Below are 24,650 nucleotides of genomic sequence, written 5' to 3'. Positions count from 1 at the left end.
GGTCTCGGGGGTTGAGGCTCAGTCCGGTAGAGGTCCTCTTCTAATTCCAGCTGCAGCACATCTTCCCAGCATCTGGACTGTGAGTGGGGCTGTCACAGCCCACAGGGCAATTCAGGGGTTCTGAATTTGTTGTTTTTCTGGTGATAACTTATTGTTGCCTTGCTCCCCCCACTCCAAAAATCCTAAAATCATTGTTTTTTTGTGGTCCTTTGGTAGTTACAGCTGTTTTTTCAGCAGGAAATCTTGGCAGTGGCCATGTTGGATTTTTCCCAATTTGAATTCTGAGTTCTCAAATTTCTTCAAAATGCAAAGTTTGTGCTGGTTGGGCACTGGAAGAGCACCCTTGTGCTTTGTGTTCTACCACATAGACTGGGGAGGTGAGGTCCTCGGGTTCAGCCTTTGACCATCTTATTACTTATGCCAAATGACTGTTGTGATGGTTGGGGGATGAAATTGCCCTCTCTAAGTCCTGTAGAGTGGTGCCAGTGCCTAGTAAGGGCACGGATGGCCTGTGAGAGATTCCTTGCTGGGTTTTCCAGGAACCCTGCACATTCACCCAATCAGCACGCATAAACCACTTTAGAAGGTGCAAGAAAATGTTTTATTGAGTCATCTGCCTGAGTCTATTCCCTCATAGGCTCAGGAAAGGAAAAGATATACTTTTAACTTTTACATCACATAACTAGTGCAGCAGTCTGCAACGCTTCGTTCCACCATTGTATTGTCTGTACACTTTAGGCAGTTAGCCATATCACATTCAGTCCAGCAAACTCAGCTTTTGGTTAGTTTCCCCAGTTCTCTCAGGTTTAAAGTACCATAAGTCTGGTTCCTACTTCACTTGTTAAATACTCCAAACAGAAGAACATTTAGGTGAAAGGAAACCCCTTTTCTCCAACAATAGTCTCAACTTGCTTCCGTTCAGCTGGCACACCCCAAACACAGGACAGTCACTTTAAACAAGCAGGTTCAGTTTAAAGAGGTCTTGGATTAGAGGCTAACCTCTAGTGTTTTCCTGGATGGGTTCTTGGCTAGCTTTCTCACTCCAGTCCTCCCCATGGCTTGAATGTAGCCACAGCTAGGGGAGGTTTCTTTTCTTCGGGCTTCTCTCACTCTGGGACCCCTCTCCAATGATTCTCTTCTGTGGCAGATAAATGCCTCCATTCTGAACCCCATCCCCTGTTTCAGCAGGATTACCTTGTTAAGGTAGCTCAGTACAATCTCTGACTGGCTTGATGAAAATAAACTAGTAATGAATACAGATAAAACAAAAATAATACACTTCCCTTGGAAAGAAGGACTAGAACACACCGCCCCAATCAACATAAATAATATCCATTTGTAGGAAGTCACTAAGGTTAGAGTTTTAGGGGTTATTCTGGATCAAAAATTGACATATCACAATCAGATTAGTGCAGTAGTAAGAGGTTGTTTTCAGAGGTTACGAATGATCAGATCAATTGTTCCTTTCTTGGACTCATCATCACTGAATATCCTTGTACATTCGCTGATCATTTCAAAGTTAGATTATTGCAACTCGCTTTATATAGGAGTAGCTCATAAAGAAATCCGTCAATTACAACTAATTCAAAACACCGCAATTAAAATTATAATGAACAGGAAAAAATTTGATCATGTGACTCCTCTTCTTAAAGAAGCTCATTGGCTTCCAATTATTCACAGAATCTTCTATAAAATAGCACTATTAACATTCAAAATATTAACAATTAAAGCTCCATCATTCCTAGAAAGGTACATTATTCCATATATTCCTACTAGAAGTTTGAGATCAGAGGACAAAAACCGTCTAGTAATTCCATTACTTAGTATAATAAATACAAGACAAGATACGATCTTTGCGGTTACAGTGCCCAGAATATGGAACTCCTTACCATCATTTATTAAGGAAGAAAAATCACTAAGTAAATTTAAAGGACTGTTAAAATGCTGGTTGTACAAGGATGCTTTTGATCCCTAATCATTGGAGTCTCTTTTGATCCCATTCTCTGCATAAACTCACATGTCTTAGGCTCCGAGAAATTTAATTAAAAAAAAGTTATTCATTTTCTTTTCAATTTTTATCAATACTTTTAAATTTCTTTTTTTACCCACCTTTTATACTTTCCTTTCATGTGTCCTTTACTATGCTTGTTGTAGTTATCCCTACTTCCCTTAGGTATCAGTACATCATGTTCATGTGTTTCTGTTGTAGTTAATAATTAAGATCCTGTTTTTAATTATCAATCGCTTTGAATTAATGATATTGCAAAACAAAAAAAACCCTGGGTTCCATGGTTCTTGTGGCTTACTGTTAATAAAGATTGTTATTGGCTCCTTTTCTCTCCAAGGCATGTTTGTGAGCTGTGTGTTTCTTATCTGAGCAGATCAAAGGCTTGCTGGGAGGGGGGGGGGTCTTCTCTCCATTCTCTTTTAGGACTATCACCAGCTTTGAAACTAACTGACTGGAGGTGCTGAAAACAGTGATCAGTATCTCCTGCAGTGGACTTGCGGGAGCAAGACCCTTGGTTCAGCATACCATTCCTATCTACTGGAAAATATATTATCAAGGTATGAATCTTAGCTTATCAGGGTTTTAAAAGGTTTGTATAATTTCCTAAAAGAAATGTCCATAGCCCATTATTGAGATGGCATGGGGAAATCTACTGCTTATTGCTAGAATAAGCAGCATAAAATCTGCTTTACTAATTGAGATCTAGCTAGGTACTTGGGACCTGGGTTTGCCACTGTTGAAAACAGGATACTAGACTTGATGGACCTTCAGTCTGTCCCAGTATGGCTGTTCTTATGTTCTCTTATTTTCTCTCCCTCACAACTAGAATTGATATTGTGTACTCAGTTGTCTGTCTGTGTCTTGGTTAAGTTTCCTGCTGTAGTGATGAAAGCTAGGGTACAGGGTACGCTAAAAGTAATATTGGAAGATCAGGCAACAGAAAAGAAAGATGAATAAGCCAAGTTAAGAGTATTATATGCACTGAGTAATCTGTGTTTTGTTCTTTCATTCCAGGCTTAGTGTTAATCAGGTCACAGACAATGGAGTAAAAGTACTGTCTGAGGAACTAAAAAAATATAAAATTATAACCTTTCTGGGGTATGTAGAAACTTTTTTATTTATGCATAATAATAAAACATACTCATATTGTTTGTCTAGGCGAATAACTTTAATTTTTTAAAAACCCAGATACATATATATCATAAATCAGACACTGTGCTGAAATTTAATTTGAGACTCAAGGCAATTTCTTGCTTTTCACTAGAAAGTTTGTTTCTTCTTTCAGTTATACAGTATTCTCCCCAGGTCCATTTAGCCGGGCGTACCGCCCAGCTAATTTAGATGACTGCCCGGCAAATCCTTCTGCTGCCACTGATGCTCCTTCTCAGGCTGACTCTCCGCCGAAAATTTTATTTGACGCCTGCCTTTTTTTTTTTTTCCCAGCATGCTTTTACCTGCTTTGGGCCTTCCTCGTTGCCGGGTCCTGCCTACTTTGTTTCCGCGAAGGCAGGACCCGGCAGCGAGGAAGGCCCAAAGGAAGTAAAAGCAGTAAGTTGTAAGCTTCCCTCCGGGGCTCTATCGTGTGCGTGCCGGCTTCCCTTCTCTTCCCTCCCCCCCACAGGACACAACTTCCGGTTTCGGAGAGAAGAGAAGGGAAGCCGGCATGCACACGATAGTGTCCCGGAGGGAAGCTTACAACTTACTGCTTTTACTTCCTTCGGGTCTTCCTCGCTGCCGGGTCCTGCCTTAGCGGAAACAAAGTAGGCAGGACCCGGCAACGAGGAAGGCCCGAAGCAATTAAAAGCAGCAAGTTGTAAGCTTCCCTCCATCGCTGAGCTATGAAAGATAGGTCAGCGATGGAGGGAAGCTTACAACTTCCCTAACGACTCTACCAACGGGTTTGTGAGCTGGGAGGGATGGGAAGAGAAATGCTGCTGCTGTACTCAATAGGGGAGGGGAGGGGGAAGATAAATATTCTGCTGCTGCACCCAATTGGGGAGGGGGGAGGGGAAGAGAAGTGCTGCTGCTGCTGCTGCTGCACCGAATTGGGGAGGGGGAGAGGAAGAAAAGTGCTGCAGCAGCACCCAATTGGGGAGGGGGAAGGGATGAGAAGTACTGCTGCAGAAGCACCCAATTGGGGAGAGAGAGGGGAGAAGGAAGACCAGGGAAGGGAGAGGAGAGGCAAGAGACACCAAGACTATGGGAGGGAGGAAAAGGAAAGGAGCTACCAGACCATGGAGGGGGGGGAGAGATGTCAGCGCATATGGGGGGAGGAGGAGGAGGGAGATGCCAGGGCATAGGGGGAGAGAAGGGAAGGAGATAGAGATGCCAGACCATGGGGTGGAGTGGGAAGGAAGGAAGGAAAGGAGAAGAGAGAGATGTCTGAGCATAGGGGAGGGGGTGAAGCTGAAATGAATCATGTACAAAGGAAAGAAAGGGCACAGGATATACATTTTATTGAAGGGACATAGAAAGAGGGAAGATGCCATATGGAACAGAGACAGGGCAGACACTGGATGGAAAGGACAAAGAGGGTGGACAGTGGATGCAAGGGGCAGAGAGAGGGTGGACAGTAGATGGAAGGGGTAGAGAGAGAGAGGGCAGAGGCTGGGTGGAAGGGGCAAAGAGAGGACAGATGTTGCATGGAAGGGAGTGAGGAGAAGATAATTAAAGCAGAAATGACAAAAGGTAGAAAAAAAATTTTTTTTGTTGCTTTACGTAGAATCAAGTAGTATTGTAACTGTATTAATTAAAGTTTATAAACAGGAAATTGAAATAAAGCAGTTTTGGGGGGACTAAACCCCTTTCCTCAGATCAGGACAGGATACCATAACAGCAGGGATGCCCAAATGGTCGATCGCGATCGACCAGTAGATCGCAAAGGCAATGTGAGTCGATTGCGTTGCCTTTGCAATCTTTTTCTTCCTGCCTCCCCAAGCCAGGCCAGGCACATACTCTGATGTCAATTCTGACGTCGGAGAGGTAGTTCTGGGCCAGCCAATCACTGACTGGCTGGCCTGGAACTTCCTCTCCAATGTTAAAATTGACGTCTGAGGTGAAGTTTTGTGAGTCCGGCGCTTGTACGTGCCTGGCCTAGCTCAGGAAACCAGTAGGGAGAAATCGGCGTGGTGGCTTAGGGGGTGGGGAAAGAATCGGGGAAGTGGAGAAATCGGCGCGATGGCTTGGGGGGACAGGGTGAGAGAGAAAGAAAGACAGGCAGGGGGAGAGAGAAAGAAAGAAAGGCAGAAATAAAGAGGGGGCATGGGGAGAGAGAAACAGGCAGTCAGGGGGAGAGAGAAAGAAAAGGGAAGTGGCAGAAAGAAAGAAATATTGGATTTACAGTCAGAAGAAGGAAGTGCAATCAGAGACTCATGAAATCACCAGACAAAAAGGTAGGAAAAATGATTTTATTTTCAATTTAGTGATCAAAATGTGTCTGTTTTAAGAATTTATATCTGCTGTCTATATTTTGCACTATGGCCCCCTTTTACTAAACCGCAATAGCAATTTTTAGCGCAGGGAGCCTATGAGCATCGAGAGCAGCGCAGGGCATTCAGCGCATCTCCCTGCGCTAAAAAACACTATTGTCGTTTAGTAAAAAGGGAGGGGGTATATTTGTCTATTTTTGTATAGTTGTTCCTTAGGTGACATTGCATAAAGTCATCTGCCTTGACCTTTTGAAAACCCGCGGAATATAAATGATGATTAACATTTTCTCTGCGTACAGTGTGCTTTGTGTTTTTTAAAATTTTATTGTTGGTAAATCATTTTGACTTGGTCATTGTAAAAATAGCTCGCAAGCCCAAAAAGTGTGGGCACTCCTGCTGTAGAGCCATTCTTGTATGACTGGATGAGCTATATTTATCTTTTTTTTAAAGTTGTTTAAATTTATGCAGAAATAAATGGCTAGATTGAACCTAATGACTTCATTAACGCCTTTCCCTTTTTTAAACCTCTATACCATTTGAAAGAGGGCAAATATCTAATTATTCCCTTCTAGCATTGGATGCTTCTTAAATTTAGTAAAAATATTCTGGCACAAGTGTCAAACCTTAAAAAAGGAAGTCATATGGAGCATTGGAAAATAATAATAATTAACTAATAAAAATAGTACACATTTAGGGCTCCTTTTACTAAGTTGCGAAAATGGTTTTAGCGTGTGCTTAGTGCGCGCAGAATTACCACTTGCGCAAGACTCTAATGCCAGCATTGAGCTGGCATTAGTTTTCCCACATAGCGTGGGAGTTTGCGCGTGCTAAAAATGTTAGCGCACCTTAGTAAAAGAGGGGGTTAATTTTCCCCACCACCAAATTTCCCCATCCTGCCCCACCCGGCTACTTTTTCATGCCAACCGGCTGGAAAAAATTTCTGGGGAGAACACTGTTATATATACAGTACGTTGCTGCATGTGAATCTTTTTTTTATATTCTCTGGCCTGTTGCAAATACTCTCTCAGTTAAGGTCTGTTGCTGACTTTTCTAGCGTACAGTTTTGTTCTAGTGCAGGGGTAGGCAATTCTGGTCCTCGAGAGCCGGAGCCAGGTCAGGTTTTCAGGATATCCATAATGAATATGTATGAGATGAATTTGCATGCACTGCCTCCTTGAGATGCAAATCTATCTCATGCATATTTATTGTGGATATCCTGACCTGGCTCTGGCTCTGGCTCTCAAGGACCGGAATTGCCTAACCCTGTTCTAGTGCATTTGGCTAATTTAACTCCTATTCTCATTTTAGAAACCAAGGTTTGCAGGTGGACTATTCAGCAACAGGTTTAAAAAGTGTAAAAGTATTATTTAAATTGCCTTCCTTGGTGTGTAGTAACATAGTAAATGACATCAGACAAAGACTTAAAAAGACTTTCCAGTCTGCCCAGCAAAATGTTTAGGGTTGTTACTGCCAAACAATCCCTAGCTGCTGACAGTTTTGCCCAGGGATTAGCTGATTCACTCATGAATGCAAAAAGCAGAGTCACAATCCTGAAGATTGGAGGAGTACTTGAAGATTGGAGGGTGGCCAATGTTTCGTCAATTTTTAAAAAGGGCTCCAGGGGAGATCTGGGAAACTACAGACTGGAAAGCCTCATTTCAGTGCCGGGCAAAATGGTGGAAACAATTATAAACAATAAAATTGTGGAACACGTAGACAAACATGATTTAATGAGACAGAGTCAGCATGGGTTCAGCCGAGGGAGATCTTGCCTCACCAATTTGCTTGACTTCTTTGAAGGTGTGAATAAACATGTGGATAAAGGTGTGCTAGTTGATGTAGTGTATCTAGATTTTCAGAAAGCTTTTGATAAAGTTCCTCATGAGAGACTCCTGAGAAAATTAAAAAGTCATTGGGATAGGTGGCAGTTGTGGATTAGGAATTGGTTATTGGCTAGAAAACAGAGGGTGGGGTTAAATGGTAATTTTTATTTAATTATTTATATTCCGCATATCCTGCAATTCTATGCAGATTACAAATTATTCAGATATTCAAGCATTTTTCCTTATCTATCCCAGCAGGCTCACTTTCTAATGGAGGAGCGTAAACTGTAGAGTGTTGCAGGGGTCTGTACTGGGACCGGTGCTATTTAACTTATTTATAAATGATCTGGCAATTGGAATGATGGTGATAAAATTTGCAGTGAGGTGATTAAATTTGCAGATGACACTAAAATGTTCAAAGTTTGTTAAAACGCATGTGGATTGTGAAAAATTGCAGGCAGACCTTAGGAAATTGGAAGACTGGGCGTCCAAGTGGCAGATGAAATTTAATGTGGACAAATGCAAAGTGATGCACATTGGGAAGACTAACCCAAATCAGTTATCAGATGCTAGGGTCTATCTTGGGGGGGGGTTAGCACCCAAGAAAAGATTCTAGGTGTCATTGTATATAATACGATGAAACCTTCCACCCAATGTGCATCGGTGGCCAAAAAAGCAAACAGTTTAAGAAAAGTTTGGGCAATTTCTTCGAGGAAAATACCTTAGTCTGTTATTGAGGAAGACATGGAGGAAGCCACTGCTGCCCTGGATCAGTAGCATGGAATGTTGCTACTCCTTGGGTTTTGGCCAGGTACTAGTGACCTGGATTGGCCACCATGAGAACGGGCTACTGGACTTGATGGACCATTGGTCTGACCCAGTAAGGCTATTCTTATGTTCTTAAGAAATATCATAGAAGTACAAAAAAGAGTTGGATAAAACACAGTCCAGTGCAATATGGTAAGTCATGGCTATGTTTCAGCTCGAACCTACATCAATCTTGAGGTGGTAAAATGATACCTGATAGATGTATCCCAATAATAATAGTCTACTTATGAAGACAGGTCTCAAGCCACAGGATAATGAAACTCCTTGGCACTGAAGCCTAACAAAATATGGCTGCACTGAGCTTGTTTGAATAAATGTGACTTTCACCATACAGCATTAGACTTTGTATTTTATCCAACTGTGGAAGGGTGTATATCCCATCACTGGCCAGCAGAGGGGAAGTCTCAGCAGCAGAAGAAAGAGTCTATTTGCATATAGATGCTGCAAAGATACCTGGGAGCTCTCTAGTCACCCTGAGTTGAAAAGAGAGCTGAAAACAAGAGTTCCAGAACAAAGAGTTGGGAAAAGCAAGAGCTTCTGGAGCTTAGATGATCCTTGAGGGGAAGAATGCTGGTGAAAGTCTAACCCTCACTAAGCCTAACGTTGACCGGCTGTGCCTGGTAGAACTTGGAGTGACTGGAGGGTGCTCAAGCTTGATGACTGGCCATCGCTGGTGGAGAGTGTCTGAGAGACTGGGAGAGTCCTCAGGGAGAGACTTAGGGCTCCTTTTACAAAGCTGCGCTAGGGCCTTAACACGTGGAATAGTGCACGCTAAATTGCTGCGTGCGCTAGCCGCTACCGCCTCCTTTTGAGCAGGTGGTAGAATTTTGACTAGCGCGCGCTAATCCGGTGCATGCGCACCTTCGTAAAAGGAGCCCTTAGTGACTATCACAGTCTTCAGGGAGTGACTAGTGACAGGATGTTCTGTGAGGGACCAGTGGTATCCTAGCTGAAGGTGACTGACGAGAGACCAAAGGAAGTGGCCAGAAGACCCAGAGGGAAGCATCCAAAGGAGTTCAAAGTCCTAGGTTGATGGTGATTGGCAAGTGACCAGCAGAGAGACTGGCAGGAGTAGTGGCAACCAGCGGAGAGAATGGTAATGGTACCGGAAGCAGCCAGAAGACCCAGATGACAGGAGGGTCCTTGGGGCACCAGTGTACCAGTAGTATCCTAGTAGTACCAGTGTACCAAGTTCTGTTTTAGAATACTAGCATAATCCAGTGCAATGCCCTTTATCAAGGTATAACCCAGAAAGAAATCCGCCGTTTCCAACTATTGCAAAACCCTGATGTCAAATTAATCTATCATGCAAAAAAAATTTGACCATGTCACTCCTCCTCCGCAAAGCACATTGGCTACCCATCACTCATCATCTCACCTATAAAATACTTCTCCTCACCTTTAAAACAAAAAACTCTAACCAATCAGCATTCATAAATAAACTTTTGATCCCATACTCATCATCCAGGGCCCTCCGATCTAACAATCAAAACCTACTTTCCATACCGTCAATACACGAACTGTTTTATGATACTACTCGCAAATCCATTTTTTCAGTCACCGCCCCCTCTCTGTGGAATGCCCTCCCATTAGATCTTCAATTAGAGAACTCTCTTGAAAAATTTAAAGCCAAACTTAAAACTTTTCTCTTTAAAGAAGCCTTTACTCTTTAGTACCAGCTTCCGCTTCTCAAACCTTTAATTCTTGTGAAGCCTTGAAACATCAAACGCTTCTTCTGAAGTGATCCCTATCCTAATGTTTTGCCACTCCCCATTTACCTTCCTTTTTTTATTAATTTTACCTCAATGTATTTTAAACAACCTTTCCCTCCCCAACTTCCCTTTTGTTCCACGTATGTCAATGTGAATTTGTCTAGTATTTTAATATTTGATAAAATATTGCTTTTATTTACCTATTTTAATTGTTTTCTACCATCTTTTTATATTGTACACCGTTTAGACACTTATTTTGATAGACGGTATATAAAAAATAAAGAAACTTGATACCTAACTTCTAGCCGGCAGCGTGTAGGATCCACTGCCAGTGGCCGGAAGAGAGAGAGGCTGAATGGGGTGTGGGGGTGAGAAGGGAGGGAACGCAAGAGGCTGCAAGGGAAGGTGGGAAGGGAGGGAGGGAGGGAAAAAGAGAGGCTGCATGGACTAGGAGGGTTGGCAAGGGAGGGAACGACAGGCCCGCCCATGTTGAACAAAGGCTACTTCAGATACACTGTGCCAGGTGTATCTGAAGACTAGCAGCATTCAGTAACTATTTGGATAATGGTGCTGACTTTGACATTGCCTGGATAATGGGTGTGATAGATTGTGAGCTCACCAGGACAGATAGGGAAAATGCTTTAGTACCAGGTAGAGCTTTGGATTCTTGCCCAGAAATAGCTAAGAAGAAAAAAATTAAAAAATTTATCAAGTTGGGCAGACTGGATGGACCATTCGGGTCTTTATCTGCCGTCATCTACTATGTTACTATGTTTAGTATTTTGTAAATTACGTGCATAACTAGAGGTCCTGCCCATGTCTCATCCATGTGTATGCCCTCTTGCTTTTACATGCTATTTAAGTTATATGTACTGTTAAAGAATAGTGCTTAGGTGCCCTGCTGGCATTTTTTGCAGATAAGCATACACTTCCATGCATCAGTGCTAGTATTCTGTACATTTACATGTACAAGAAGCATGTAAATGAGGTTAAAGTAGAGCAGTTCTGAACTTGAGAGTCACCTGGTTGTGTGCATGATTAATCCTGCTGTCTATAGACCATACCTGTTATACGTTAGCAGCTTTGCTTTCTCCAACCCAAGGAGAATGTAATCAGGCACTCAGTGACTAACCTGCCCATACTGGCTCCAATCTCAAAACTTGCCGCAAACATTTTGACACTGGAGCCAGCTTGGGCAGGGGTGAATGCCCAAAGTGGCTACTAGACGATCAGGGCTAAAGATAAACCTAGGGTGAGTCTTTGGGTGGCTGGAGGGCAGAGTTTGTGGTCAGGCAGGTAGCGGCCCAATAGGATCCACTGTCTGCCATGGGAAACCTGCGTGGAGAGGGAGACCCATTGGTTTTTGTTTTGGATGAAACCTACTAGCAAATCTTGAATGCAGATTTGGTTTTGGTCGCCCTCTACATCAGTGGCATGGCTTGAGGGCTTGGGCTCCCCCCATAAGTCCCCCCCACACACACACTTTGGGCTCAGTCTCCCACCAAATTTGTGGCACCAAATGCATAGCTGGTGGGAATCCTCAAGTCCTGCCATCCAAAAAGATTCATCGTTGAAGCCCAGGACCATGCTGTCTGAGCAGCAGGAAGTCAACCGCTTCATTGCTCCTCAAACAGCTCAGTCCTAGGCTTCAGTAGAGAATCTTTGAATGGTGGGGCTTCCTCATTCTCCAAGCAATTCCTCTGCTTTACTTTGTGATGTTTACTTTGCTTTACTTGTTGAATTAAGACGTTTACAAATTGGTGATTTTTCATTAAGCTTGTACAAAAACCAAATTACGGATATTGGAGCCAAATATGTTGCAAGTGTCATTGAAGAGTGCTCAAGCCTGACGTGTGTTAAGTAAGTAAATATGCTTTTTATTATTTTTATTTTAAGTAGAGAAAAATTTGTATTTAAATATTATTTGATACCCATTGATATGGTAGCATTGGTACGGTGCGATTCCAACGCTGATTTTTTAGGTGCTGGTAGGCACCTTGAAACTCAGTTAAAAACATAGCTTAAACTGCATTTTTTATTGAGCACCTAAAAAATCAGCACCAGTTAGAGAATCTGGGCTAGTCCAGTGATTTTATACTTTTTTCATTCACTTAAGGGAAGAACACAACTTGGATAAATTTAAGAGCAAATTAAAAAGCTTTCTTTTTAAGGATGCATTTAATAATCAGTAAGCCAGTCTTGTGGCCAGATTTTAACTTCACTGTATAGCTTCTTTGAAGTATACTGATTTTTCCTTCCCTCTTGTTTTTCCCTTGAACGTCTTATTTACTATCAAACAATTTGTATTTCCTTCCCCTTCATCTCCTTGTGTTTCATGGGTCTGTAGTGTTAGTCATTAGTCTTGTAAGACTTAGTTTTGTCATTTGTTGTATTGTTCCCTAAATTTTATAATTTTAGTAATATGTACATCGCTTAGAATTCTGATTAAGCGATCAATCAAATCTTTATTAAACTTGAAACATGAAAATCGCTAGACTAAATGTTTAGCTGTCGATGAAGACTGTCCCAGCTTTATTGGTTGGGCTGAGAACTTTTCCACAGCCCCTCATATATTTGAAATTGGCAAGAAGTGGAGTCTTGCCAGGACACGTGGAGGGGCATAATGAAAAGAGACATCCATATTGCAAGTCGTCCAAAGCTAAAAAGAGCCTAAGACACAAGCGAAAGATACGTCCAACTTTTTTTTTATTTTGAAAATCGTCTAATTATACGTCCTGCCGATCTGATCGTCCAAGCCACTAAATCGTCTATCTTTATACCACATTTCCGTCCAACATTCCGTCCAAGTCCAAAACGCCTAGAACAAGCCCTGTTGTACGTGGGAGGGGTCTGCAAAGTGATGGACTGCACACCCAGACATGCCATCTAAATAGTGGGGTACCTTACAGGGCACTGCTGTGAACTTCACAAAAAGGGTGCCATGGCTTCTCCTCACTACAGCTCCCTTATAGGTGACAGTGAGCCCCGCAAACCATCTCCACAATCCCCTAGACCCACCTATCTACCACCCCAATAGCCCGTATGGCTGCAGGAGCCACTTATATGCCAGTAAAAAAGGGTTTTGGGGGTGTATAGGGCAGTGCACATGTTTCAGTATCAATGCAGTGATTACAGGGGCTTATAGGCATAGGTCCTCCTCTCTATGGGTCCCCAACCCACCCCCAAGACGACTTAAGCTGCCTCTGGGCTGGACAACTAGGCTTTCCTATGCCAGGCGGCCAGGTGATGATGGTCTGGAGGCTAAAATTTAAAGTTGTGAAAATTTTTGTGGGGGTGGGGGGGTTGGTGATCACTGGAGTAGTGTGTGGAGGTCTGTGTTATGTGTTTGCAGTGCTTATCTGGTGAGTGTAGGTGGGTTTTTGTGACTTAGACCATGTTTTACATGGTCTAAGTCACAACGTCCAAGTTCCGTCTAGGCTCTGTTGTTAAACTTTCGGTTATACATGCTGTACGACTAAGTCTAAGCCGCCCTACGTCCCGCCCAAGTCTCACCCTCGACACGCCTCCCGAAATGCCCCGTTTAGCTTTGGACGTTGAGCGGCACTATGAAGGCCTAGGTCGTTTTTAAATACGTCCAAAACCCGGTTTTATTATCGGCGCTTGGATGTTTTTGAGAAATGTTCGTCCAAGTGCTGACTTAGGCCGGTTTTTGGACGTTTTTCTCTATCGATTATGAGCCCCTAGGTATTCAATCCCTTCCCGCAATCCGGGAGTTGCAGAAATCCAAACACTTTTCTGAACACATGCTCCTCCCACCTAAGAGAAAGAGTTAGAGCCCCCTGTAGTTCAGTCCCAAAGCCAAGCAACATACCTGAATAAATCCATGACAAGGAAGAGGGTACTGGGGAAGATCCCCAGCAACATAAACCATTTGTGAACTGCTGTGCTCTGCAAAACATGAAAACAAGCAATAACAGGCACAAAGGCAACATAGAAAAACATTGAAGAACAATGTAGAACTAAACTGGTGTGTGTAACGCGCACCCACATGAAGCAACCTTCGGTAATATGCATACTCACAGAAGAGTGAACTCGCCAGAGGACCCATCTACTGGCGGAAAGACCCTCAAGCCTGTAAGGAGAATAATCGAGGCCAAAGAAAGCAGGCGATGCAGAACAACTGATAGGGCAGGCCGTACTGAATCCTCTAGGGACTAACAGAAAGTAGATTATCAAATAAATAAATAAAAACCTAATCTTCCATTCTGTTACGTCCCTTACGGATTCAGTTTGCTAGGTGACGTACTAAAGCAATGGTAGCGTCTAGGGAGGAACAGAAGAGCCTGCCTGCCACACCGAGATTCCAAAAGCGACATCAAGCAAGCCGCCACATCCACGTGAAAAAAAACGGATAAAGGTAGGAAGAGAGGACCAAGAAGCAGCCCTGCAAATCTCATTTGGAGAAAACACACAAGACTCCACCCACAAAGCAGCAACACTAGGAGTGGGCCTGAAAGGAAATCAGCAGCGGCTTGCATCGGGTAACATAAGCCACGGAAATGGCCATACAAACCCATCGGGCGATCAAGGTCATAGACACCTGCTGACTACGCTGAGGCGGAGCAGTCAGAACAAAGAGGAGATCAGATATCCTAAAATCATTGGTCCTCCAAAAATGGAGCAAGACTCTCTTGACGTCCAACTTGCGTAAGATATGATCCAAGCCTGTGGAATGAAATGTAGGCTGTCACCAGCGGGGTCAGGGCAATGGGTCCCGAGCCACTGGGACATGGATTTTTAGCTCTTGTTTGCTGCAGCTGGCGACACAAGGAAGAATAAGTCTGGTTTAGCCAAAAAGAAAACACAATGCAAACAGGTAAGTAAGGGAAAACCAAACCCTGGACTGGATTTAATTTGTGACATCCAAAACAAAACGGTTGCTTCACACTTCAGCTTTACACCAGTCCCCAAAACAAAGAAAGCAGAAAATAAACTTTGTCAGGAAAATGACCATCAATAGGTAAGTCTCTGAATGTTCAGATGAGGCAAACTCATTAGTCTTATTGTGCTGAATACTCTCTCCAAAAAGGGAATTTCAAAACCAAAAACAGTCAAAACAACCAAACTCAAAAATCTGAATCTTTAACTCTTCATGTTCCAAAAAGAGTTCTTTTCAGCTTAAGACAGAGTTCCCCACAATAAAGTTTCTTTAGTCTGACTAAGACATGGGTTCAGCACAAGTCCTGATTTCTCTCCTAATCAGACTGAGCCTGAACCAGTGCTAACGCACTGATTCCTCCAGCCTCAGCAGGGCTGGACAAGGTGGTGTGCTCCACGTGATGGAATTTTGCCAAACAATGGCCCGCTATCCCTCCACATGTAACGTGGGGCTAACCCCGCCACCTTCTAAACAAACACAGTCTGACCTGCTCAAAAATAGTACCTCCAGGCAGCCTGGATAATTGTAATCCACTATTCGCAGTAATGGACACTTGCCTTCACTTAGCAGACTTCCATAGGCTGCATGCTGGCAGGCAACTCAGGGAGAGACTCCGGCTCCAAATCCAGCTCCACGTCCTGGAACTCTTCAAAAGGACTTTCAAGGGACTCTGCTCCAGCCTCTACCAGTTCCATCTGCTCAGGAACTGAACAGTTTTGCAGCGCTCCCAGCCCTGAGCTTTGCGACTGCCTGGCTTCACTCCCCTTTTCATTCTCCTATTCCAGCAGGGCAGACCTCAGATTTAGGAGCTGAGAACCACGCCCCAAACGCTCAGGTGTGCAGGATATCCTGTTTCTTCTTCCCTGACTACGTGGGGGAAGGGAAACCTGCAGTCTGGCACTAGCACTCCCTCTGCTGGACCCAGGAGTAATGGCAGGAAAAAGTTTACCCTGAGGTTTTAGCAGAGCTGGATAGGCACTATCCACTCTAGCAATGGGGCTTTATATTAGGAACAGCCCTAGCAGGCATACCTTGCATATCGCAAGGCAAACGAATCTCCTGGGTGACATGGAGAGCGGAAACCACTGTTGGTAGAAAGAAAGGTACAGTACGGAGAAAAACTCTGGCATATGAAACACGGAGAAAAGGTCTTAGCGTGAAAAAGCTGTAAGCTCCAAAATATGCCATGCCAAGACAAAGGTGACAAGAAAGACAGGCTGAGCTTCAGATCCAGAAGAGTAGAAGCCTTCAGTGGCTTGAATAGGCTTCCACAAAGCCCTGTAGAATGATGGTAAGATTCCAAAAGGGAAAGGAAGACGCAAGGGAAGCCACAAACGAAGAGCCCCTCTCAGAAACCTGGTCACTTCAGGATGAGCAGGAAGTGAACTAGAACTCTTGCATGTCCTGAAGCACGAAAAGCCTGCTACCAGAACTTTAAAGGAGGCCACCGCTAAACCCTTATCTAAGCCTGCTTGAAGAAAGGCCAGGACCACCAAAATGGAAACCCACTCATGCACCACTTGGTCTTTAGAATACTACTATCGGGAAGCCTTCCAGGTAGAAGCAAAAGAAGCCATAGGTTAGGGTTTCTTAGACTTTGAGTGTCGCGAGGACCTCCTCTGAAGAACCGTGCCTCATGCTGGATGACCAAAGCACTGTGGGTCTCCTTGGACACTGGACCCTGACCAAGAAGGTTGCCAGGGAGAGGGAGGTTGAGCTGCCTGTCCTACTTAAAACTGACGAAATTCACAAATCACGGATGAAAAGGCCAGTCTGGAGCAATTCAAATCACGAAGCTGGGAGGCTTCGTCATCCAATGGATAACCCGACCAACTGGAGGCCATGGAGGAGACACATAAAGGAGCTCGGGAGCTGGCAGGGCTGAATCAAGGCATCCAGCCCTAAGTTTCAATACTAAATTCATTGACTGAAGATGCGCCTGACTTTCCATGAAAGGGACAGTGCTCCCGGGTCTAGGACTTGTTGACTGAAGAGGTCTGTAGACTCCCACCACATGCGCCGCCAAAAGAGATAGAAGACATAACTCCATCTAGCGAAAGAGCATATGAGCCTCCTGGCCCAAGGGAGCGCTTCTTGTGCCCCCTTGAGGAATTATATATGCCACCACTGTGGCGTTGTCTGAGAACACTCGCACTGCTGCGCCTTGCAAAGTGGGCTGGAAGCAAATAACACCAAACGAATTGCCTGAAGCTCCAAATGATTGATCAACCAACACCACTGATGAGGAGACCACTTCCCCTGAATGGAGCAGTCCTCGCAGTGATCACCCCAACCTGAAAAGCTGGGATCCATCTTTAGAGTTAACCATACTAAGATCTGAAGAAATTTGCCCTGGCGGAGAGCTTCTTCCTGAAGCCACCAGTGCAGACTTCTGCACACTGGTTCCATCCAGGGGAGTAGCATCTGAAAGGGATGATGTTGTGGAGACCACCGAAGAGGAGGGACTCCTGTAAAGGGCGCATGTGCGCACTGGCCCAGGGAACCGCCTCCAAGGAGGTTGACATGGACCCCAGCATCTGCAGATAATGCCAAGGCATGGGAGCTGGAAGGTTCAGGAGATCTCCGATCAGCCGCTTAAGTTTCGGACTATGTAGCTTGGGAAGAAATGCACTAACCTGCTGGATGTCGAAGAGAAGGCCCAGATGCTCCAAGGTCTGAGATGGCATCAACTGGCTCTTTTTAAGTTGACAATCCAGCCCAAGCTCTATAGCAGAGAGACAACAAAAAGCCACAATGATGCCAGGTCAGCAGCCACCCCCCTTACATTGGCGGGCAGCTGTCGGCTTTCTGGAAGGAATGGGAACAGATCTCATCAGACCAGTGGGTTCTGGACACTATTCGTGAGGGGCACAAGTTAGAGTTTTCTTGGCCCTCTCCAGATCTGTTGCTCGACTCTCCAGCTCAGGGAAATGTTGGTATCTGATGTTTATTTAATGGGCCCTTTTACTAAATCTTAGGGCTCCTTTTACTAAGCTGCGGTAGCGTTTTTAGCACACGCTGCCCCCTGCGCTATGCGGAAAAACTAACGCCAGCTCAATGGAGGAGTTAGCGTATAGCGTGCACGCTAAAACCACTAGCGCAGCTTAGTAAAAGCATCCCTTAGTGTGTACTAGTGCTTATTAGCATGCAATAAGGTCCTTTAAGCCTGTAGATATAAAATAGGACACCCAGGATTTAGCACACACTAAACTTTAGTAAAAGGGCTCCCTAAGATTTTTTAATGGGCCTCATTTTGTTTGAAATTTCAGGGAGGTTTTTCTGTACTACTTGAACTTTGGTCATAACTAATGAATGTTATCACTTATAATCACCAAAACTCATATGGCACTAATTTTCAGAAGAAAAAAAAAAGTTCATTATATCTTTCTTCAATATTATCACTGCATCTTTAAAAAATGGTCCATTGAAACCCTGAATGACTTTCTTTCCAGAATTGGATGTAACAGAATAACAATGGAGGGAGGGAAGAGTCTAGCACACGCTGTTCAAAAGAGCAGAACTATATTGGATGTTGGGTAAGTCAGATCTTCCAAAATTATCCTTTTTTGTTTTGTTTTGTTCTAGCAGATTTCTCCTGCTCCTATGGGCTTTTCATTTCAGCCAAAATCAGGTGTGTGTTGTGATGCTGTGTACTTTCTTTCACTACTGTCTAGTACTTTTTCCCTGTGATACAGTGGTCCCCCGCGAATTTGCGGTTCGCGAATTTGCGGTCGCTCTGACCGCCTCTTCCTGTAGTTAAGTTGGGCTACACCAATCAGGAGCTGCGTGTCAAAGCAGCTTCTGATTGGTGTAGCCCGACTTTAGACAGGAAGAGGCGGTCGGAGCAGAGCGCGAGTGATTTTCTTCACCCGTCAGCGCTCCAGCTGCCCTCTCCTGCCTCCCCTGCCTTTTGATAGGCAAAAAACTGCATTTGCGGTTTTTCGAAATTCACGGGGGTTCCTGGAACGGAACCCCACAAATTTCAGGGGAGTACTGTATATCCATCTGCCCCCTATATATCTAGGGCTGCAAACTGTGCTAAAGATTATCACAGTTTTATTATTTTCATGAATGCACTGCAACTTCACCTCTGAAGGTAAAACAGTTTTATGTTTGATTAGATTTATTAATTTACCACCTAGTACAAACACAAGGGTCCTTTTACAATGCTGTGGTAAGCACTACTAATGCATGCTTATAGCAGGTTAAAATCCACTACAATGTGGTGTGCTCAGGCGCTCCGTGGTAATATTGGTATCTATGCAAGCTTCCCATGTGCTAAAAAATCATTATTATTTTTTAGTTCTGGGGGCATGTTTGAGGGTGGAGAGTAGGTGTGCTCAGCGCTAATCACATAGGGCAGCTACGTCCCCACTCACTCTTAATATCTGCAAAATAGGTGTAGTTAAAGGCATTAATGGGATGTTTAGCGTGTGGCCATTATTGCACAAATGGATATTACAGCCACGCTAAAAGTGGCCTCGGTGCTAATCGTAGCGCAGGACACTTTTTATAATGACTTTGTAAAAGGGCCCCATAATGTTATAATAAAATAGAAATAAAAGAAAACAATTATTATATTGTAATTACAATTCTGAATTGTATTCTATTACACATTAGTTATTATAGTTAAACTCAGCCTACAGGTAATACATAACTATTCTCAAATAGTTATGTCTTTAGAGCTTTATGAAACACAGAATAAATGGTAATAATACTAAATTCCGTTGGTAGCAAATTCCAAAGTAAAGATCCAGCATAGCAAAAAAAAAAACAAACAACAACCCTGTTTTTAATAGTTATCAGCCTACCAGAGTTCGAAGAAGGAAGCTGAAGCAAATATTTTTGAGAGGAGCGCAAAGAATGTGAAGAAAAATATGTTACCAATTTGTTTCACAGATATTTTGAGGTTCCCATGCAAAAAAGCCTTGTAAACAAGACAAAACAATTGAAAAGAGATTTGCAATGCAGCAAGTAGTACCGTATTTTCACGTAGATAACGTGCACCCGTGTAAAACGCGCACACGGGTATAGCGCACGGGAAACCGAAATATATGTAAAAAAAATTTTTGTATACCACGCACACCCGTATACCGCGCATGCTGCCCGACTCTCCCGTCGCCGCCCTACTCTCCTTTCGCCCGCCCCGACTCTCCTCTGGCCACCCCGACTCTCCTTTCACCCGCCCCGACTCTCCTCTCCCCCTTGAAGTCCTGTCCCCACCCTGAAAGCCTGATGCCCCCCCAGACGTCCGATTCACCCCCCCCCCCCCGCAGGACCGCTCGCACCCCCACCCCGAAGGACCGCTCGCACGCGCACACACCCGCACCCCCACCCTGAAGGACCGCTCGTACCCCCACAGCCTCCCGACCCCCCCATCATGTAGAAGCTCCTACCGATGTCCTGCTGCTTCCTCTTGGCGGTCCCGCCCTTTCTCGGACGTCAAGCCCTCTTGCCCCGCCGACTCCCTGACTCCCCGACACGATCGGGGCAAGAGGGAGCTCAAGCCCTCTTGCCTCCCCGACTCCCCGACACGATCGGGGCAAAAGGGAGCCCAAGCCCTCTTGCCCCGCCAACTCCCCGACAATATCGGGCCAGGAGGGAACCCAAGTCCTCCTGGCCCTGGCGACCCCCCCCCCCCGCTAGTTGTTCGGGCCAGGAGGGAGCCCAAACCCTTCTGGCCACGGCAACCCCCCTACCTCCACCCCGCACTACATTACGGGCAGGACCGCCCCCCCAGCCGACCCACAACCCCCCTGGCCGACCCCCACAACACCCCCACCCCCCCTTCCCCGTACCTTTGTGTAGTTGGCCAGACAGATGGGAGCCAAACCTGCCTGTCCAGCAGGCAGCCAACGACAGAATGAGGCCGGATTGGCCCATCCGTCCCAAAGCTCCGCCTACTGGTGGGGCCTAAGGCACCTGGGCCAATCAGAATAGGCCCGGGAGCCTTAGGTCCCTCCTGGGGGCGGGGCCTGAGGCACATGGGCCCAACCCGACCATGTGCCCAAGGCCCCGCCCCCAGGAGGGACCTAAGGCTCCCGGGCCTATTCTGATTGGCCCAGGCGCCTTAGGCCCCACCAGTAGGCGGAGCTTTGGGACGGATGGGCCAATCCGGCCTCATTCCGTCGTTGGCTGCCTGCTCGACAGGCGGGTTTGGCTCCCGTCTGTCCGGCCAACTACACAAAGGTACGAGGAAGGGGGGTCGTGGGGGTCGGCCAGGGGGGTCGCGGGTCGGCTGGGGGGGCGGTCGGAGGCTCTTGGGGGGGGCGGTCGTTGGGGGGAGGGAGGTTTGCGTCGAGGGCAGGAGGGCCTGGGATCCCTCCTGCCCGTAATGTAGTGCGGGGTGGGGGTAGGGGGTTGCCGTGGCCAGGAGGGTTTGGGCTCTCTCCTGGCCCGAACAACTAGCGGGGGTGGTCGCCAGGGCCAGGAGGACTTGGGCTCCCTCCTGGCCCGAACAACTAGCGGTGGGGGGGGGGGGTCGCCAGAGCCAGGAGGGCTTGGGCTCCCTCTTGGCCCGATATTGTTGGGGAGTCGGCGGGGCAAGAGGACTTGGGCTCCCTTGGGAATCGGGTTGCCAGAGCAAAGGAGAAGAAGGCAGCGTGCTCTGGTAACCTGACTGAGAGAGGGAGAGTCGGAGATACAGAGTTCTGCACAGGGGAAGGAGGCAGGAAGAAGCACAGGACTCGGGGAAGTGGCGAGAGTACGCTCCGCCCACCCCCACCGCATCAGAGGCAGCGTCAGACTCCCCCTTGAATAGGGGGCGGAGCCAACGGCGCACAGCCGTTCGGCGCACGCCGAAGGCAAGCGGCAAAGGCGCTCGCCTTAGCGAGAGCGCCTTTGCGAAGGGCCTTTGAGAAGGGACAAGGCAACGGAGTAAGACAGAAGGGTAAAGAAGCGACAAGTACAGAAGGAAAGCACAGAAGGTAAGAAAGAGACAGACACAAAGGGCCAAGCCGTTCACACAAGTATAACAAGCAGGCAGAGGGAGAGAGTGAGAGAGAGGACACCAGCGGCTGGTAGAGAGAGAGAGGACCCCAGCAGCAGGTAGAGAGAGAGACACCAGCACAGAGCACCAACACAGAGAGAGAAGAGACAGAGAGGACACCACCAACAGGCAGTGAGCAAGAGGACACCAGAGACAGTTAGAGAAAGAAAGAGAGGGCACCAGCACAGAGAGTCAGGGAGGACACCAACAGCAGATAGGGAGAGAGAAAGGACACAAAGCGGACACAAGTCACAAGTAATCTCAACTGATATCTTAAAGAAGGAACAACAATGGAAGCAGAAGGAAGCCAGAAGATGAGCTTTCCAGTGTTCTGCACAGACTGTCATATGTATGACTATCTCCCCTCGGGGAGACAGTCATATGTATGCAGTCGCTGTCAGGAACTGAAAAGCTTGAAGAAGGAGGTCAAGCGACTAGAGGACAAGATTCAGGAGCTAGAAGGATTTCACACCACGGAGAGACACATTGAGGAGGAAGTCAGGGAACTCGAGAGATTCATTGAAGAGGCATACAGGACGAAGGTGGAAGAGAGCGAACTTCAGATGAAAGAAGAAGCTACACGGATACCAACATGCAAGGGAGAGCAAGAAGAAGATTACCTCAAGGATGACACCCACAGAGGACTACCGCAAGAGGGGGAGAATTTGGCTAGTCGAGGCCCAAAAGAAGAAAGTGTGAAGCACATTGAGGACATTGACCTGAGACCGAAGCGAAAATTGAAGAAAGGTAAGTCAGCTATCCTAGTGGGAGACTCGATCCTTAGGCATGTGGACAGCCACATAGCAGGAGGGAGAGAGGACCGACTGGTGACCTGCCTTCCGGGAGCAAGAACCAAGGACATCGTGGACAAAATTGGAATGATCCTGGAAGGGGCGGAGACAGAAGAGACCGCTGTAGTGATCCACATCGGGACGAACGATGTCAGCAGGAGAGACTACAAAAGAAGCACGCTGTTAGAACAATTCAAGATTCTGGGAAGGAAGCTGAAGATGAGGGCCCAGAAGATAGTGTTCTCAGAGATCCTACCAGTACCGAGGGCAGATGTGAAAAGGCAGGAGGAACTACAATCAATAAATACGTGGATGAGGAGATGGTGTGAGGACGAAGGATTCCACTTCGTGAGGAACTGGACGGCGTTCTGGGGCAAGAGCAAGCTCTACAGGAAAGATGGACTGCACCTGAGCGCAGCAGGAACTAGACTCCTAGCAAACAACGTCAAGAGAGGAATAGAACAGGCTTTAAACTAAGAAGAAGGGGAAAGCCGACAGTTGACAAAGGGTCGACGATTCGGAAGACGGTATCCTGTGAAGATACCGAGGGGAAAAATGGCTGGGAAGAAACAAGGGACAAACTGCAGGAGTCGACTAACCCAGAAGAAGTGGTTACAATGTCTGCAGCAAAAGAGAAGAAAATATGGACCGAAGCACAGGGAAAGGAAAGGAGGACAGCAAAATACCAGGATCTAAAGTGCATATATGCTAATGCAAGGAGCCTAAGAAACAAAATGGGGGAACTAGAAGCCTTGGCCAACGCAGAAGACATCGACATCATTGGAATCTCTGAAACATGGTGGAATGAGGAAAGCAAATGGGATACAACACTACCGGGATACAAGCTCTATCGCCAGGACAGAACAGGACAAAAAGGAGGTGGAATAGCCCTATACATAAAAGAAGGCATACAATCCACACAAATGGACACAGCAGAGACGGCCAGCAAGCCGGAATCTCTATGGGTTAAAATACCGGGAAGGAAAGGGCCTGAAATAAAGATGGGCCTATTTTATCGCCCACCCGGGCAAACCAGAGATATCGATGAGGAAATGGAAGCCGAGATGAAGTGTGAATGCAAAAGCGGCAACACGGTTATTATGGGAGACTTCAACTACCCTGGGATAGACTGGAGGCTTGGAAGCTCGAAATGCGCTCGGTAAATCATGCCTGGTCTTTCTTCAGGGACATGGTGAGTGAGGCACAAAATCTGTATATCCCCAGATTCAGGAAGGGGTGTAAAAAGAATCGAACAAAAGACCCGGCGTGGATAACCAAAACAGTGAAGGAAGCGATAGGCAATAAGAAAAAATAATTCAAGAAATGGAAAAAGGACAAAACTGAGGGGAACTGGAAAGAGCACAAGACGCATCAAAAAGAATGTCACCGTGAAGTTCGGAAAGCCAAAAGAGAGTATGAAGAGAGGCTAGCTAGGAAAGCAAGAAATTTCAAACCGTTCTTCAGATATGTTAAAGGGAAGCAGCCGGCTAGAGAGGAAGTGGGACCGCTGGACGACGGAGACAGGAAGGGAGTGGTGAAGGAGGAGAAGGTAGTGGCAGAAAGGCTTAACATGTTCTTCTCATCTGTATTTACAAACGAAAACATGTCCAACATACCGGAACCTGAGCAATTCTTCAACGGAAGTCAGGCAGAAAAATTAACATCCATAGAAGTGAACCTTGAGGACATTCGTAGGCAGATAGAAAAACTAAAAACTGACAAATCCCCGGGTCCGGATGGCATACATCCAAGGGTTCTGAAGGAATTAAAGGAGGAGATAGCGGAACTACTGCAGCAAATTTGCAACTTATCCCTGAAAACAGGCGAGATCCCGGAAGATTGGAAGATACGTTACGCCCATCTTTAAAAAGGGATCAAGAGGTGACCCGGGAAACTACAGGCCGGTGAGCCTGACTTCGGTTCCGGGGAAAATGGCAGAAGCACTGATAAAAGAAAACATCGATCAACATTTTGAAAATCATGAACTTCTGATAACCAGCCAGCATGGTTTCTGCAAGGGAAGATCGTGCCTAACGAACTTATTGCACTTCTTCAAAGGGATCAACAAACGGATGGACAAAGGAGACCCCATAGACATCATATATCTAGATTTCCAAAAAGCCTTTGACAAGGTGCCCCATGAACATCTACTCCGGAAACTGAAGAACCATG

The 24,650-nt window shown here is 45.8% G+C and overlaps 1 protein-coding gene across 6 annotated transcripts in view; it reads left to right on the top strand.

Moving 5' to 3' along the window:
* NOD1 (nucleotide binding oligomerization domain containing 1) overlaps positions 1-24,650 on the top strand; it is a 111,536-nt gene that overhangs the window by 31,855 nt on the left and 55,031 nt on the right. For all 6 annotated transcript variants that reach the window (XR_004538024.1, XM_033930060.1, XM_033930055.1 and 3 more), the window contains exons 5-7: positions 3,023-3,106; positions 11,576-11,659; positions 18,152-18,235. Coding sequence is in view for 5 of the 6 variants with exons in the window: in XM_033930060.1 (XP_033785951.1) it covers positions 3,023-3,106; positions 11,576-11,659; positions 18,152-18,235 (252 nt within the window). In the remaining variant the exon portion in view is untranslated. The remainder of the gene's footprint in view (positions 1-3,022; positions 3,107-11,575; positions 11,660-18,151; positions 18,236-24,650) is intronic.

The sequence above is a fragment of the Geotrypetes seraphini genome, chromosome 2 (genome assembly GCF_902459505.1).
Source record: "Geotrypetes seraphini chromosome 2, aGeoSer1.1, whole genome shotgun sequence".
Taxonomy (NCBI): domain Eukaryota; kingdom Metazoa; phylum Chordata; class Amphibia; order Gymnophiona; family Dermophiidae; genus Geotrypetes; species Geotrypetes seraphini.
This window is presented reverse-complemented; position numbering and strand designations above follow the sequence as displayed.